The sequence below is a fragment of the Drosophila mojavensis genome, unplaced genomic scaffold (assembly GCF_018153725.1).
Source record: "Drosophila mojavensis isolate 15081-1352.22 unplaced genomic scaffold, ASM1815372v1 contig_151, whole genome shotgun sequence".
Classification (NCBI taxonomy): domain Eukaryota; kingdom Metazoa; phylum Arthropoda; class Insecta; order Diptera; family Drosophilidae; genus Drosophila; species Drosophila mojavensis.
Genome location: NW_025318684.1, coordinates 887,302 through 902,511, shown reverse-complemented (window position 1 = coordinate 902,511; position 15,210 = coordinate 887,302). Strand labels below are relative to the sequence as shown.

Sequence of the window (15,210 nt, the reverse complement as noted above, 5' to 3'; positions counted from 1 at the left end):
TTCTGAGGGAAAGAGCAAGGTAGAGAGAGGGGCAGCCTCACAGCTCTCTCACACGGTTGGCGATCGTTCTCAATTATCATATACAAACATATATCAATTTTCAAGCACACAACATAAGGGTGGGTGCTGCCGCTACCGCTACCGCTGCCGCTACCGCTGCCGCTACCGCTGCCGCTGCGTTGGCCCCTGCTGCTATGAATTTTCTATTATCAGAAGAGGACTTGGCGCATTCTCGTACTTATGTGTGTACTTGTGAATGCATACGTGTACGTGTACACACATGTGCATACGTATGTGTGTTAGGCAAGTGAGAGTGATCTAGTATCAAGCCGACGATGAGATTAAATGCGTAGCAATATACATACAATCTGTATATGTACACTGACAGAAAATGTCAAAGGTCAGTATAATAACGTATGGGCATTTGATATCTGATGCTTCATTTTCAAGTGGTATTCTGCTATTAGCTACAAATTATGCAATGGTCTATGATGCTCGGCCCAAGGTCATGCGCTAAACAAATGTGTAAGTCTGTCAAACGATTGTCAAATGCTTTTCTCTCAGTCTACACACACATGGAGAACTCGGCACTTTGCTCCTTCTGGGACCCCCTGCACATGCGTTGGAGAATGTATTTTTGAGTCACTTGTATATACATATGTGTGTATTATCTAACATTCCTGTTATTTACCAAAATTCAAGGCTATAGCCCCTTTGGGAACCAGTTGAACAATTCTTTCGCTAGCTCGGGGAGGTAAAAGAAAACCTGAAAAGTAAAATCTTTCCATTCAATCTATATCTGTAAGCACCACTACATACTCGTGTGAATGTACCAATAAAGACATGTGTACGTATGTTGTGTATGCTCGAGTATATGAACTGCAGCTAATGGCTGATAAGAAACTTTAATCTTTAATTAAAAGTTGCTCGAAAGCAAAACGGCTCGATAAGCAGCAACACATATTCCCGTTGCTCAATACCCGACAGAAAAAATTACAGTTCGTAAGAGAGAATATCGCTTCGAAATTCTTCGTATACGTTTTCGAATCCATTCCGAATTTCGCGACTTTGTAAAATTTAGAAGAGGATTTAGATGAGGATATGTGTAGATCGTCCATCCAATGCGGGACCCTAGAATAGATAGATGACGTTGAGGTCTTGACATCGTCTAATGTAATGGTTTAGTTTTCCTTATCGCTATCACTATTAGTATCGGCATCGCTATCGATATCGGTATTGCCATGACCGGGAGCTTCAAGCGAATTAGAATGTTGCAATAAGGCGACACCGACTGCAAAATACTCGCTCACGGCTCAGATCCTGCCAATTTTATTCAAAGTTCAAAATATTCTGTTCTTTTATACCCTGAACCCATTGAAAACAGGAAATCAGTATATAATGGTTTTGTGAAAAGTATGTGAAGCATCGCAGAGCCCATAAAGTATATATATTCCTGATCATGGCGACGAGCTGAGTCGATACAGCCCTGTCCGTCTGTCAGTCCGTCCCTCCGTCCGTATGAACACCTACATCTCAGAAGTTCTAGCTCTTATAACTTGACTTGAAATTTTGTGTGCATATTCGTGTATACCATACACAGTACAAGTTTATCATAGATTTTGTAATGTACAGATTTTGGATACCACGCCTCCTCGCCCCTAATTTGTAAAAAACGTATTTCAAGTACTAGAGACTTTTGTTTTGGAATGCACACATATTTTAACCTTTTAATCACGTTCAAAAAGTTTCATGAAGATAGTCCTACTACAAGAGAAATTATTTAACTAATAAATTCTCATAGTATTGCCCACATTGCAGTGCAGCCCAAGCGCAGTCGCTGCTTACTGCGCAGTTAGGAGAGCGCATGCGTATACGTGCGTGTGGATGCATGACTATGTTCATATGTGTGCATAAGAAGTGCACAATTATTATAATCTCAGCTTGGACGGTTCAGGGTATCCCCAAGTCGACTAGAGCTCTCTTATTTTTTTCAGATTTGCTACGCCCTCAGTAGGTCTTACTATGTTTCTTTCTTTCCTTATTTTCCGCTTTTTTCTCTCTCTCCTCTCTTTATCTCTTTCATTCTCTCTCTCTCTCTCTCTCTCTCTCTCTCTGATTTTTTTATTCAATTTAGTGTCCTGTATTTTAGATTTTATACGTACATATACTTATGTGCCGCGCTTATTAATTGAAAGACCCATTAGTGCTTCTAGAAGTTTCCAAAGTTCAATCAACTTAAATAGTTCCCCAAAATAGGGGTGGTGTGAGGTGGGGCATCGTTTACGTATGTATGCGTGTGACTGTATATAAGTGAGCATATATGGAAGGCGCTTATCTGTTAATCTGACACTTCGGGGTAGAGTACTATTATTGCTTTTGATGCTCGTGCACGAGGTAAGTAAAATATATTAATGTTGTGCAATGTTCTTTTGTTATCTGCGTTAAGGCGTAGCGAATCCGTAAATACTTATAACACAACAGACTTACATTTTGGAATATATAAACGTACTTGGCCAAATCTTCTAGAGCACTCCTATTTGGTGAATACTCATATAACTGATTTTGGCGATTCGTTTATATCAGCTTTAACATATTTCTACCCTTATATTATAATACGCTCGGTGAATTGCATTCTCCTGTCCTACTGTCATCGAGTGTCTATATATACATATGTACACTGTGTTATTAAAACAGAATTGATGGATTGCGAGAGATGGCTAGCTGAAAGTCTAAAGAAATTATAGATGTTGCTTAAATCTTAAAAATTTAATTTATTATCATTTTTGTTATAATTATTGTTAATTTTTAGATTATTATTATAATTATTATCAATCCTTACAAATTTAAAGGCATATTAACAAATGTTGCTTATTGTTCTTTATTGTTTAAGTATTTTTAACGGCATTTTGGTTCTGAGCAACAGGATGTAATTGGAATAAATATATTTAATGTACAATATGATTATTAGAACTTAACCATTTTCTAGCTAGTGTTTTCAAATTTTAGCTTACATTATCAAAAATTGTATTTTAATATGTATTATATTTTATATATATGTATGTAGTATATATATTTGTATCTCTCCATAAATACTCTTATTTTTGATTATTTTAATCAATAAATAATTGAATATAAATATGTGAAGTATAAAAATCACCATTCCTAACTATGTTACTATACGGCAAACCGAACATTTTTCTGCGCCTATTCCGAGAAATTTGCAAAAATAAATAATAAATATATGCGTAAAAGCGGACAAATTTAATTTTATATAAATACAATTATGTAAACATATTATACTATAGAAATTTAAATATATGTAACTTGTGTTTAACTTTACTTGCGTGTGTTTCCGTTCATTCAGATGTAAATAAAAACATAAATTCATTTGAAATAATATTAAATAAAGAAATATTTTGCAATCGGATCTAATTTGATATCTATATATATTCGTGGCTTGAATATTGGAATAGGCGCATCTGGAATATTGCAGACCCTATCTGACATCCCTCACTCTGGTTCCTCTTTTCCCTCTGGCTACGCTACAGCACAGCTCTCTATTCCAAGGGAATATTTTGATAAAGACACTTTTTTTTATTGTTTTTGTATATTGAAATTATTAGATTATCATAGTTACTATAATAATTGTTGTTACTAAATTACTTAATCTTAAATATTATTTCAATTTAATTAGGCAATTTTTAAATATTTTAGGCACTTTTTGTAAACTTTATTTTAGTTCGTTTTTAATTTTTATTTTTGACTACATAAATTCATTCTCAATCTTAATCTCATGCCTCAGTCCCATGGCACAACAGAATTACTTGGTAGCCTATTTGTAGCTCCATTTTTGGAATGTATTAAGGTATGTCAAAGGACGGAAATAAATAGTTTGGCTTAGTAGTTCCAGTCCACTTCAATTTTATTTTACTTCTTCTCTTTATTTCGTTTCAACTGAAAATCAAAATGAAATAAGGTGTCAAATAGAATGTTTGCATTTTAATTACGCTTTAGTTCCCAAAACCCGTTGCCCTAAAATGGGAGTTCAGAGTAAAATGGGCTTGTGCAAATGTATACGGGCAAGAGCATCCAGGTAGGAAGCGTGGCACGACGATCTTACTCAATCTAGTCTTGTTTTCGTGACTCTCTGCCAAGAGAGACTTTAGAGAACTGAATTTCATGCGGGTATATGTGCACGTACGTCGGCTATCAATGCGTTAAAATTGAAATAGTGGAGATTCTGCAGCTTCCTTGTCACCTTTCATGATTGGCATTTGAGTCCAAGTGCAACATCGAACCAGGAATCGACTGTCAACATCCTAGCGATATAGTCCTTTAGCGAAAGTGCTCATCAATAGGCAGTTTCGATGCCACAAACGTATTAGATATACAAACTCATTCTTTGTTTAACATTTGCTCTGGTCGAGGCGTTCTCCAAGAACTTGTCGTAAGTAGGCGTTTTATTTGATGATTTACCTGATAATTAAATAGTGAAGGATATCAGCTCCCGCGCTTTAGAAATCAGCTCACATCGATCGGAAATGGTGCATAGATGCTCAAGTATGTACGTGCATATATATATATATATGGATGTGTTATGATCTTACTCACAATTAAGGACATCCACATTCGTCGACAACCATCTTCGGTAAATCACGTTTGATAATACCATCGTCGCCATAGTAGATTAAGGACATGCTTGAGAACTTGATCGGAGCACAGCAGGGGCGCATTCCATTCAATAAGCCCATTTTGCGATATTCTTCGATGAAATGTGCGTGAAATGTTTGAAACGTGTCTGGGGTGCGGAATGATCCAGTACATTCGCCCCGACAATAGTTGGCAAAGTATCCACGAGGCGCTATAATCCAGTCATCCCAGCCAAGCGCTTTGAAGGATACGTAAAAGGATTCCTTGCAGCATTGGCCGCTTAATGCGCCACCGCAATCGATTGCACGTCGCCGGACGCGGCGGGGTCTTGGCGATTCCGTGTGTAGGACGAGAAATGGACGGTTCGGATTCAAGTAGCGATCCGATGCCGATTTCACTGGCCCGGACAGCTGAAACAGTTGCAGTGAATATTTACTGCCGCAGCCAGTGCAGTCAATCAAGAGACGTAGATTCTCTCCGCTCGTATCGCTGTACCATTCCCGAATCGTCTCAGTAAGATCGAACTTCTGCCAACCCAAGCGCTCCGTGTCCACTTCGAACAGGGCTCGAAACAGAAACGCCTGATCCATTGCCTGCTTGTAAGAAATATTTAAAATTGCTCTACATCAACAGGTATACAGCGGATGTACGGAAACTCACCTTCTCAGTCATATTGATGCCGTCGCTCATTCGAAATACCCAAATCTTTATCCTCTGCCTAGGCCCGTTGGCGTGACTTTTCCGCGTAGTGTGCATCGTCGGTTGCGCATCGCGGTTCACAGCTTCGCTTTTCACATCCTGTCTCTCGATGCGAACATGCATTTGCGCACTCCTAATGTATATCTTTTGATTTGGTATACCTGCTTTTTGCGCGGCGAACTCCACTATGCGATATTGCTGAAATTGTGCACCTGGCAATATAAGATGACCTCAAGTTAGAAACGGGCTAATACTCTAGTAGAAAATGCCCGACCAGTAGAATCCTGATGCCCCATTCCTTCATTCACTGCAGGTGCACACACCTACCCAGAGAATGCTTATTCACGGCCAGTGCAATAAACTTAAATTTTATCAGGCGGGGGAATACAAAAGTACATACTCCAAATCCCAAGCCTTTAGCTCCAATAGCGGCGATATGGCTTGCGCACATTTAGACAGAGGGACGGACGCATGGAACATAATCCCAGGAAAGTATGGAGGAGTTATTTCAGCTATTTGAATGTGGGCCCCTCTTGGAGTGGTTCGGGGGCTAGCAAGAATCACCTCAAAGCAAACGATTGCAGATATTAACAAGTAAGAAAAATCTAGTCGAGAGTGCTCGACTAGATACTACCCTGAACCCAACTAATAAAAACGCACATCTAATATGGTTAAAATTTCAATTTCGGTGTATTTAAAAATATAAATTAAATAGAAAACTCATAAAACAATTAAAAGAATTAACATCAGTTGCACCGATCGGGATTCGAACCGCGACCTTTCGATCGAGCGTCATGCAGCTAACACACTACGCCACCTCACTTTTGAAAGCGGCGCTGGCAAAACTCAAATAGATTCACTGCTGCTGCGCCATCTACCAAAACTAAACGAAACTAACAGCTGATGTGATTCAAAGAATGTTCCAGATGAAGTTTGAATGTATGTGTGCACACGTATACGATGCTGTTGTAGTTGCTGCATGTGCGGTTGTTAATTGGCCAATTTGATTATTTTTTATTAATTTTTGACTAAACGGAATTTAATGAAACTTTCAGCATATGATCTACATGCTATATTGAATATTTGAGAAATTTAAAAAAAATGAAAAATCATTCACAATTACCTATAGTGGCATCTGACTTGAACTTGAATGTTTTTACTCGATAAAAACATAACGGGATGATTTATCGAATTTTAAAAGCAAACTCGACGTCCGCGCTGTATATACGGTCATTTAAAAAAATCAAGTCTCTAGTTCTTATATCTTCTGAAATCGACGCGTTCAAACATACGGACAGACTTTGTGGGGTCTGCCACGCCTCATTCTGCCTGATTTCCCATTGAAAATGGGTTGAGGGTATAACAAGTAAGAATGTAATCGAGATTGCTCGACTACGCGATCCCCTGAACCCTTCGAGCAATAGCTATTTCAATCAATTTTCGCGTCTTTCTGGTTACACAAGACACACACACATACACAAACACACATCCGCATACACACACATATACACATACATACACACACACACATAAACACGCATGGGCTGCCGTGTGCGCTTACATGATAACTTAATTCTTTAATAACTTTTCTTGTGGACATACGATCTTCATGAAACTTTCAGATTATGATTATAGCATGTATATGCCTTTGCCAAAGCACAAGTCCTTAGTACTTGAAATACGCCTTTTACAAATGTGAGGGTGAGGGGGTGAATTAGAGGTGAGGGGTAAATTTTGACAAAAACCAAAATTGTATCAAATGCATATAAGTATACATTTAAAATTTGGAGACTCTAGCTTTAAAGATGTAGGAGATATAAATTTATTACTGGTTTTCGATAATGCTTTTAATCGATAACAAAATAACGGGGTAAGTTATCGATATTTAAAGCACAACTCGATATGCGCGTGCTATACACGGATCTAGGAAAAAAAATTCAAGTCTCTAGCTCTTATATCTTCTGAGATGGACGCGTTCAAACATACGGACAGACGGACGGACAGACGGACGGACGGACAGACGGACAGAGCTAAATCGACTCAGCTCGTCGCCCTGATCAAGAATATATAGACTTTATGGGGTCTGCCACGCCTTCTTCTGCCTGTTACATACATTTAACACTGATTTCCCATTGAAAATGGGTTCAGGGCATAATTAAGGAGATCAATAGGCAGGGTAAAATACACAGAGATGATTTGTTATAGACATATATAATACTAATATACTCGGGGGTGCCCAGCTGGCGTTTGAAGAGTGTCTGACTAAGCCGATTAGCCAGAACTTCGGCGCATATACATACATACTTATGCATGTATGTACATATTTCGAGCTGAAAAACATTAGTCAATATACCCGGTGCTGGACTGGTCGAGCGTGTATTGAAAACATTGTCTGGCGGAGGCTAAATGCCGACTAGAGAGTACTTTCGTTCCACGTACATACATGTATGTATGTTTTTATCGTTTTGCATTTTTAATTGTTTACCCTGTCTGTTGCTCTTGTTTCACACCTAAGAACAATAGTGAAAGTACTTCACCGTTGCAGTCTGCAAGAACCACTCAGACGCCAGCGCATTACTTCTACGCAAGTGTGTGTGTGTTCGCGTGTGTGTGCAAACAGTCTGGGGTCGGATCGGGAGTCCCGTCGACCAGACAAAACCAAAACACACACAATGACAGCGGCACACGTGTATCTGTGTGTGCCTGTGTACGAGTCCACAGGGGTCTGCATGTGAGCCGCCTCCAACGAGAAGACTGTAGCAGAGACACTTGAGCCCGCTTATGCCCTATTCTAGTATTGTACTTACGACAAGGTGTCTGTCTACGCATATGGGCATACATACTCGTAAGTGTGTGTGTGGCTGTGGGTATGGGTGGGGGTGTTTGTGGGCGTATACACAGCCATTCGGCTCTCCTTCTGCGCCTCCTTTTTCATTGACATGCGAGGCTTACCATACGGTATTATTTGCCGTTAGCATTTGCATGCATTGCTTCAATGAATAAACACAAGCACACACAAATGCGTATGCATATCATGCAACACACACACACTGCCGTCTGGTGTAGTTTATTGTGTTTATTTGTTTATTGTTTAAGTAGGAGGGGAGGCGAGTGGTGAGGGCCATCTGGCTGGCCTGGCTGCAGCCATACGTACACTGATACATACATTATCGACAATCGGTTACTAACTACGAGAGTTCAATTCTCGATCTCTCTAAAAAATATGTTTCCAATTTGGGTAAAGTGAGTGTCTTTATGAAATGATGATAAATCGCGTAAAACCAATATAATAATATTTCAAATATTACATTATGCATATTATGTACAAAATTATTTTCATGTTGCAACTTGAATTCCTTGGCGGTCGATCGATTGATTAATTAATCGATAGCTATCGAGCTAACATACACATCTCCAACATCCATCAATCTCTTATGCTAATTTGGCACTGTAGGCTGGCAACAGCTTATTGGGGAAGCCTTGTGCACAACAGGGAAAGGTAAGGGTGAAATTAGGGACCTAGTCGGCAACAGCCGACACAGAGTACAAGTAGATCAATTGATACTTACCCTCCTCAGCAAACGTAATTATCTCTTGTGTGCTGCCAAAGTAGTCTTCGCGCTCAAATCCATTGACATTGTCTTGATCGTGCATAGTGATGACATCGTGGCCTCCTCGGCTCTGCTTCTTTTTGACTCGCGCGTTATTACTGCCTGATGGCTTCTGCTTCTGCTTATGGTCTTTGTTTTGGATTTGAACTCTGTAATCGTTAAAATATATATGATCGTCGTGACCGAAGTCGGCGGCAGCACCGCCGCTTACGTCGTTTTTGGTGCTATCACTATCTCTACTCCGATTTATATCTATAAGATATGTTGATTCACTATAAGCTTTTGACTTCGTGTTCTTATTCCAGTCGAGAGAGTTGCGGTTCCCTATCCTTGTTCGCGTATCCGATCCATGGATTGTCTTATCCCTTTCTCCTTCTGTTCCTGAAGAGACGGATCTTAAGTGATGGTATTTCGTTTTGTTTTTACTTTTACTGCTGCTCCGGTTTGTAGTACCAATTATATATGCCATACTTGGGCTGTCGAAACGATTCTCGTTGAGCTCATTAATGACGGTTCGCATTCTCTTCCGCTGACTACGATCATGAATATGATTTGCCAAGATGGCGTTTGTTTCGAATACATCGTTCGTTACCATTTGCCCGCCGTCTGCTCGATAGATTGTCTCCCAGATAAACTGTTTGGGTAGCGGATGGGATACATTTGGTTTATGAGTGAGTCCGAGTTTTGTCAGGATTTGCCGTTTAATCGACTCTAAGCGAACACGATCACTGACCATAATATTATTGTTTGTTCTCTGAATACTTTTCTTATAGGCAAAATTATTATTGTTGTTGTTATTATGGTTGTTGTTGTTGTATTCTGTGTGTGGGTTATCTGTGTAAATGTGATAATTGTAAAGTGTTTTTGTAAGTATTAGAAGCTGTATGAGAAGTGTGCAAATACATTGTATTCAAATGGAATGTAGCCAAACCCAAGCAGAGGAAGGATAAGGATGCAGAAAATGCAATCGATCTTCGAGATTTCAAATGTAATTATATATTATTAGACAGTCGGGCAGCGTATCTATTGTATATATGTATATATATATATATATATATATATACGTATACAGACGTGGAGGAATTGACCGACAATGTCAACAAGTACTTCGAGCATTTACATCACATTCATTTCTTCACCTAGCATTTCAGTATGAGCCTGGTGCTAAATATTACGCTTATTCCATAGTGCTCATTGGTACATTGGACAAGAAATGCCTGCACTGCCCTTAAATTTATAAATGAGCCTCATCAGGAAAAGTAAAACTCCCAGAATTTCAAACACCACCGGGGAACCATTGCACGGCTTCCTTCATGGTACTGATCCAGATTCTTCGCTGTTCTTGTAGTCAATTCGAAAATTCAATTCGAGTTTTCAATTGGCATCGTTTGAAGCAACGGAAATAGCTAAAAATACTGCTGCAAATGGTCAACAGTTCAATTTCACATCCAAAATCAAAGGCCAAGTTTACCACAAAGTCGGCTCATTGCTACTAATGCCAAGCGAACCTTATACATTTTTTAAAAATGTACTTTATGGGTGGCAAATCATTCCTTATTTCTTTGCTTCTTGCCGCGATACGAGCATTAGCCGTTGCATAATCTGGCATTGTAGCCACTTTACAAGATAGAGGCAGAACAGCTCATTCGGCTTTCAAGCTGCCACTGAACAATCAAAATAATCCAGATGCAGTTTGTAACATTAAAACAAAATCATCCATGGCCACTGTGCTGAAACAGTGTACAATTATTACCTGGGATGAATGCACCATGGCTCATAAGCTGGAGGCAAAGCAACGTTTGCCGGGTCAGCTAGTATATATATATATATACACATATACAGATATACATATTTTAATCTCGCTCACAGGACTGAATGCAATGTAAATATTGCTTCGGGAAACTATTTGATAGGTCCTAGTTTGACCCCAAAGGAATTACGCAACCGTCCCCACAACTCATAGATAGTAGATCCGGAACAAACTCGCTCCTCACACTCGCACGATCGGGTCCTGCCCTTGCTCTATTGAGGAATGGTCGATTGGTGGATGGGAAGCTGAGAAAGAGTGAGTGAGAGAGAAAGAGTCTTTTCTACATTTTATATCTGAGTGTGTTGTGGGTTACTGGCATCGTTTGGTTCTTGCAGTCGATCGTGGAGCTGAAACGTCAGTTTATCAAACTCACGCTTTTCGCTGTAGAAGATCCCCTCCTCGAGTTGGCACAGAGTGCAGCCCTTCTGAGCGACTAGGGAGGAGACGTAACCGTTGCTGCTGGCGATAGCGTTGCAGTTGATGAGCTTGACCTCTAGCCAAAAGATGCCGATTAGCAGCCAAAGCAGGTTGGCCCGATTGCGCTTCGCCTTGCTGATGCTATTGCTGCAGTTAATCGAGGGCCACCTCGAAACAAAGGTCGTCGTTGGCGCATACGCAGTGCCCACAGCGTGTGCTCTATATGGTTTGCTCCTGCTGCTACTGCTGCTGCTCCTGTCCTCGTCGTCCTGCCCGACTGTTGTCCACACCGCGATGGAAAGGCACGTGGCATCACTGCTGCTATCGTGGTATTGCTGCTGCTTGCAGCTCCCGGCCTGTCTGCTGCCATTGTTGTTGTTGTAGCGGCGCCGGCGACGTCGTCGCCGCCTTCGTCGTCTCCTTTGCCTCTTCCGGTTATTGAAAAACATTTTGCACAAGTTATTCGTCTTCAACTGCTGATCATTGGTAATATCATAGGAAGCGTGACCGTGCCCATATTGCTCTTTCAGTTTGCTGTCAGCATTGTTGCTGTTGCTGTTGCTGTTGCTGTTGCTGCCAGTGCTGGTGCAGTTGCTGTCTGTTGCGCTGCCAGCAGCCAGGCCTGTGGATGCTTTGGACCTTAAGGCACGATAGCTCAATTTGAACAATGTTAAGTAGCCGATTATCAGCGTTAGAGCAGCCACTATCGATTGGAAGGCGGTGTGGACAACAACTATCGGATGACGACTGATGCCTCTACGGTCGATTCTGATGTTGCTGCTGCTGTTGCTGTTGCCGTTGGTGCCATTGCTGGCGCTGTTGCTGTTGTTGTAGCTTGTGCAGCTGAAGGTGTTGCAGCTGCAACAGGAGCACACAACAATGCAACATCCCTGGCGACAGCAGAAGCAGGAGCAATTGTAGATACATTTGACGTCCCTCACTGCACCTGCCGCTGACTCCCTTACAGCCAATTCCTGTTGCCTGAGCTCAATCATCATCGTCAACCTCTGCCTATGCAGCGGCTACTGCATGATTATTTCCCTGCAGTTGGTGTAGCTGGTGCTGCGCTTATGGCTACTCGCTCAGTAGTCGGCACTCGCCATTGCACATCCGCGATCACTGCCTGCAATGGAGAGGCATGGATATCAGTATCAGGTATAAGCAATATCTCTTTCTAAAAGTATTCATTACAATTCCATCAATCTGAGCAATATCACTAACCAATTTCGAATACCAACACACACTAACACATATGTATGTACATGTGAATTTGAGAACGCGGCGGAAAGTATGCAACAAAATGCAAGTCGCGAGAGCGATCGGAAATCAAGAAGGAGACGGAAAGAGGGAGAGGCCTGATCGCACACATATGTAATGGCCATTGGGCAATATGTATGTCCACGGTCCACGGTCCACGTCCCACGGGCCTGCATACGTGTTAGTTCGTGTAGTTGACATCCTTCTCGCAGATAACATGAACATGAATGGACTGTTCTGGAATATTTCTACTGCAGCATAACAATTACACTTTCAGGTCGTCTGGTCATACCAGGGAAAAGGGATCTGCATAGGATCATCGTCGTTTGATATAAATTTATAGTGTGTGTAATACACACTCAACTTCAACAACTTGTATGCAACTCAACTGATGCATGTATAAATGTGTATGTTGTGTGCGCGCACATTTTGTGCATTTCTTCATTTTCCCTAGTTCGCGAGCATACATACATACACATGTACCTACACACACATAATGTGTGCTCACGAGTACAAATATACTACAAACCATTTGTAACGACTGACTGACAAAAGGATGCGACGAGACGACGCCAACAGCGCCAATATGAATGCCAGCTGTGGGCCGAGGGCTGTGGGCTGTGGGCCGAGGGCTGTGAGCCGAGGGCCGTGGACAGAAGGCTGTGGGCTGTGTGGAGGGGTGCAGGCTGGGCACAACTACTGCCACAGCTACAGCCAAATTGGAGAGTTTCTTAGCTTTAAGCTACGATGACACAATCTATTTTGTTTTTTGTTTTTTTTCTTCTAATTTCGGCACCATTCGAATTTGTCACACGTGGAACAAAAGTTTATTTTTCTCGTTTTTCTATGTATGTACGTACATATTTGATGTAAGCTATTTGATAAACATACATGCATTTTATACATATGTATATGTACATAGCCTAACTCGTTCGCTATAATACGAGTTTTATTGTTTAACAAATTCATGTTCTAAGCCTAACTTGTTGATAGTAACCTGGTTTTCTTTAGTCATTGAGTAACTATTAAGCCTAAAATCAAATACTATCTGTCCATCATCGTGGACAACTTGCAGGTAATTTGTTTACAAGCAATTCTGCACACATACATATATACACATGTGGGCACACACACATGGACACGAACACACACACTCGTACACGCACATTAGCGTATGACTTTGACATACACACACTCAGCCACTTACAGACGCACACACACACAGGCGCGCGCACATATATTAACAGTGCCAATGTAGTGGAGACAGTACGTCTGGAGCACATTTTGGTAGATGGAGTGAAGTTCGATTGTTAGCCAAAAACTGCAAAAATTCACCAAACTTACATGCACACACACACACAGCCACATGTAGCTATTCATATGTACAAGCACAGTTATATACATACGTATGCATGCATACATATGTATGTACATATATGCTCTTTACGGATTCGTACAAGGCGTTGTACATTCATATGTATATGCACACAACTAGCATTCCACATACATACATACATACATATATTCATAGATGTACATATGTTCTCTCCATTTGATCTGGTTAGCTTTGATATCCGTTTTTTATGTTGTGGTATAGATGTTAATTTAAATACATAACAAATTATATTGAATTGAAATTGGATTTGAAGCTTGCAAGAATTTTAATAAAATTATTTTATATATATTTTAATAACACCTTGATTGAATTCATAAAATAAATAGAACTTATATTTGCTGAGCTTTTCTTGCGGATCACTTCATTTTTCAATACTTAAACTTAAACTTTAACTATTTCGATTTCAGCATCAAGCGCTTTTGTATGGATTGAAATAACGTTTATTCCGCTCGGCGCTAACGGACTAAATGAAAATTGAAAACCGAAAACTGAAAACTGGCAACAAGCGAGCGAAACAAAATGGAAATCGGCATTTCATCAGCTGATACAGTAGAAATTCCTTCTAACTGTTTTTTTTTTTTTTACTAAGTTACGTTAATCGCATATTGCTAGCAAATTTATTCATTTCAATACGGAATGAAGTTTTGTTTAAATATGAACCAAAATATATAATTGCTTATTATTATTATTATTTGTACAATATATATTTTATGTATATATTAATGTAAATTGGATTTGTATTACAGCCTGTTTTATTATGTCCATACCAGGAGTACAATCAATCACGCGAGAATCTTTAGCTGGTGTTTACTGTGCATAGCGGCAAACGAAATAAATGAATTTGCTTTACATATCAGCTGATAGTTATCGCTATGTGGACACAAGCTCAATGCTATAAATCGAAGCTGCAAATGTTCCAGACCTGGACCCTCAGTTTTACTGCACGAGCATAACGGAAATTTAAAAAAATTTCCTTTTCGGCACACAAAACTCAACTGGTTAATCAACGTATGCGAACTGATGCCTGCAGCAAGCCCTGGTAGAAGACACGATAGTAAAAGTGATTAATAGCTGCTCAGAATATAAAAATTAGCAAAAACCTTAAATTGTTCAACTCGTGGATTTAGTTTAATTTAGTCTACTAGCTTTAAGACAAATAACAGTGTCAACGTTGCATGATTTTCATACAAATTCAAACGCGCGCCCACCATTTTCTGAAATAATGACGTCACGCTGTCAAATCAGCTGTTCGCTTTGCATAACCTACTATCACTATGGTGGAATCAGGACAAAAAGTAAGAGAAACGATTAGCTGAAAAATAAGCAAATATTTTAGCGTTGTTTTTTTCATATTGTAATAATAGAAATTT

At 40.0% G+C, this 15,210-nt stretch overlaps 1 protein-coding gene across 3 annotated transcripts; it reads right to left on the bottom strand.

Moving 5' to 3' along the window:
- Nucleotides 1-3,706: 3,706 nt before the first annotated feature.
- Nucleotides 3,707-14,254, bottom strand: LOC6585804 (inhibin beta chain). 3 transcript variants are annotated; one of them, XM_044007124.1, is made up of 6 exons: nucleotides 14,141-14,254; nucleotides 11,144-12,310; nucleotides 8,919-9,794; nucleotides 5,311-5,561; nucleotides 4,612-5,243; nucleotides 3,707-4,476 (listed from the first exon to the last, which is right to left on the bottom strand). In XM_044007124.1, the coding sequence occupies exons 2-5, from the start codon at nucleotides 12,183-12,185 to the stop codon at nucleotides 4,614-4,616; spliced, it is 2,799 nt and encodes a 932-aa protein (XP_043863059.1). In that variant the 5' UTR covers nucleotides 12,186-12,310; nucleotides 14,141-14,254; the 3' UTR covers nucleotides 3,707-4,476; nucleotides 4,612-4,613. The 3 variants fall into 3 exon arrangements, with proteins under 3 accessions (XP_043863059.1, XP_015016222.1, XP_043863060.1); XM_015160736.3 differs by lacking the exon at nucleotides 14,141-14,254 and adding an exon at nucleotides 13,964-14,119; XM_044007125.1 differs by lacking the exon at nucleotides 14,141-14,254 and adding an exon at nucleotides 13,964-14,119 and having other exon boundaries at nucleotides 3,707-3,954.
- Nucleotides 14,255-15,210: the final 956 nt, after the last annotated feature.